Raw genomic sequence first — 2,844 nt, 5'->3', positions numbered from 1 at the left:
ATGGCAGTGCATGAGGCCCTGGTGCACATCACAGCCACTCTTATGCTGCTGTGGTTTGGGGTGTCTCTATTCATTTCTGGCCACTCTCAGGCCAGGCCCTCCCAGCACTTATCCTCCCCAGAATTGGTGGTCCCCTTGAAGGTGACTGGCAGGGGCAGAGGTGCAAAGGCTCCAGGCTGGCTCTCCTACAGCCTGCGGTTTGGGGGCCAGAGACACATTGCCCACATGAGGGTCAAGAAGTACTTGGTTTCCAGACATCTCCCAGTGTTCACCTACACAGACCAACGTGCCCTCCGCCAGGATCAGCCTTTTGTTCCTGATGACTGCTACTATCATGGTTATGTGGAAGGGGTTCCCAAGTCCCTGGTTGCCCTCAGTACCTGTTCTGGAGGTTTTCGAGGAATACTACAGATAAATGATCTTGCTTATGAAATTGAACCAATTACAGTTTCTGCCACATTTGAACACTGGGTATACAAGATAGAGAGTGATACATATTTCCCACCTATGACATGTGGGTTAACAGAAGAGGAAATAGCACGCCAATTGGAGTTGCAAGAGTTGCGTAATTTTACTCTGATGCAAAGTTCTTACATAGGCTGGTGGACCCACTTGCGGTTTCTTGAGTTGGCAGTGGTTGTGGACCATCTTCGATTCATTCACTCGGAAAGTAATGTGTCAGTAGTGCAGCGGGAAATAGTTGATGTTGTCAATATAATAGATAGCTTATATCACTCTTTGGAACTTGATGTAATTTTAACTGGGCTTGAAGTCTGGACTGCAGGAAACCCAGTTCCCACCAATAACATAGATAAGCTTTTGGAGGATTTTGCTATTTGGAAGTATCTTCACCTTGATAACCGAGTGTCACATGATGCTGCCCATCTTTTCATAAAAAAATCATTTGGCATAACGCTTGGACTTGCCTATGTTGGTGGAATATGCCAGCATCCTTTTAATAGTGGAATTGATGTTTTCAAAGATGAGAGTCTGTATGATTTTGCAATTGTTGTGACCCATGAACTTGGTCATAATTTAGGTATGCAGCATGATACTAAATGGTGTGTGTGTGAGCTTCAGTGGTGCATAATGTTTCCTGCCAGACAGGTGACAAATAAATTCAGCAATTGCAGTTATGCCCAGTATTGGGACAATTTTATCAGTACTGGATTATGTCTTTACTCTCCCCCACATCCAGAGAATATCTTTAGGCTGCATTATTGTGGGAACCTAGTGGTCGAAGAAGGAGAGGAGTGTGACTGTGGAACCATAGAGCAGTGCGTAAATGATCCCTGCTGTCTGTTGAATTGCACTCTGAAGCCTGGAGCTGCTTGTGCTTTTGGGCTTTGTTGCAAAGACTGCAAGGTCAGGTCATCAGGGACTTTGTGCAGAAAACAGATCAGTGAATGTGACCTTCCGGAGTGGTGCAATGGGACATCCCATCAGTGCCCAGAAGATGTGTATGTGCAGGATGGGATTCCCTGTAGTAATGGTGCCTACTGCTATCAAAAGAGCTGTAGTAACCATGATGAACAGTGCAGGGAGATATTTGGCAAAGATGCAAAGAGTGCATCTCAGAGTTGCTACAAAGAAATCAACACCCAAGGAAATCGATTTGGTCACTGTGGTATCAAAGACACACAATATGTAAAATGTGAAGCCCCTGATATCCTGTGTGGGAGAGTTCAGTGTGAAAATGTGGGAGAAATTCCTAATCTGATAGAACATTCCACAGTGCATCAGCTTCACTTCAATGACACCACTTGCTGGGGCACCGATTATCATATAGGGATGTCTATACCTGATATCGGTCAAGTGAAAGACGGCACAATGTGTGGCCCAGAAAAGATATGTATCCACAACAAGTGTGTCAATATGGTTCGTGTGCCAGAAGCCTGTCAGCCTGAGACCTGCCACATGAAGGGCGTCTGCAATAATAAACAGCAATGCCACTGCAATCCTGGATGGGCACCTCCCTACTGCAAGGACCAAGGCCATGGAGGTAGTATTAGTAGTGGCCCAGCTTTTAATCCCCAAGAAGAAGAGACAAAAGTGCAGGAGAAGGGAAACCAGCCATTATTGTGGCTTATTCCTTTTATTTGTTTATGTTTATGTTACATCCTTGTGCTTTGTAAGAAACGTAAAAAGAAAAAGGAGGCAGAAACGATGGAGAAAGAAGAGGCTGAGGAGGAAGAGGCTGAGGAGGAAGAGGCTGAGGAGGAAGACGCTAAGGAGGAAGAAAGTAACTAAGATTCCTGCTTCATTAAAAAATAATCTCTAGTTTTTCTTTTAATAGTAGAGGAGCATTAGGGCATGTCTAACAGTTTCAAGAAAAATTTGAGGATCCCTCATGTCAGGATCATAAGCATTAATATTTCACTGAAGGACTCCTAGCATGTTCTTACTCTTCAGTGTGATAAGCAATATTAAAAGTTCATTTTTTTTCTGAAAGTCATCTCTTCATGTTTCCTGAGCAAAGGCATGCCCAAAGTCACATTTTTAAGCTAATGCCTATCAGTTGTAAACCTCCTCCCACCTTTTTTTTAAGATTTATTTTATTATTTATTTATTTATTTTATTTTTGGCTGCATTGGGTCTTTGTCACTGTGCACGGGCTTTCTCTAGTTGTGACAAGCAGGTGCTACTCTTCATTGTGGTGTGTGGGTTTCTCATTGCGGTGGCTTCGCTTGTTGCGGAGCACCTACTCTAGGCACGCGGGCTTCAGTAGTTGTGGCACGTGGGCTCAGTAGTTGTGGCACATAGGCTTAGCTGCTCCGCAGCATGTGGGATCTTCCTGGCCCAGGGATTGAACCTGTGTCCCTGTCTTGGCAGGTGGATTCTTAA

At 44.4% G+C, this 2,844-nt stretch overlaps 1 protein-coding gene across 1 annotated transcript; it reads left to right on the top strand.

Moving 5' to 3' along the window:
* On the top strand, positions 1-2,250 carry LOC130851974 (disintegrin and metalloproteinase domain-containing protein 20-like). Its single transcript, XM_057732625.1, has one exon. The coding sequence runs from the start codon at positions 1-3 to the stop codon at positions 2,248-2,250; it is 2,250 nt and encodes a 749-aa protein (XP_057588608.1).
* Positions 2,251-2,844: the final 594 nt, after the last annotated feature.

The sequence above is a fragment of the Hippopotamus amphibius genome, chromosome 4, assembly GCF_030028045.1.
Source record: "Hippopotamus amphibius kiboko isolate mHipAmp2 chromosome 4, mHipAmp2.hap2, whole genome shotgun sequence".
Taxonomy (NCBI): Eukaryota; Metazoa; Chordata; class Mammalia; order Artiodactyla; family Hippopotamidae; genus Hippopotamus; species Hippopotamus amphibius.
The sequence above is the reverse complement of the archived record's forward strand: the minus strand, read 5'-3'. Positions and strand labels throughout refer to the sequence as shown.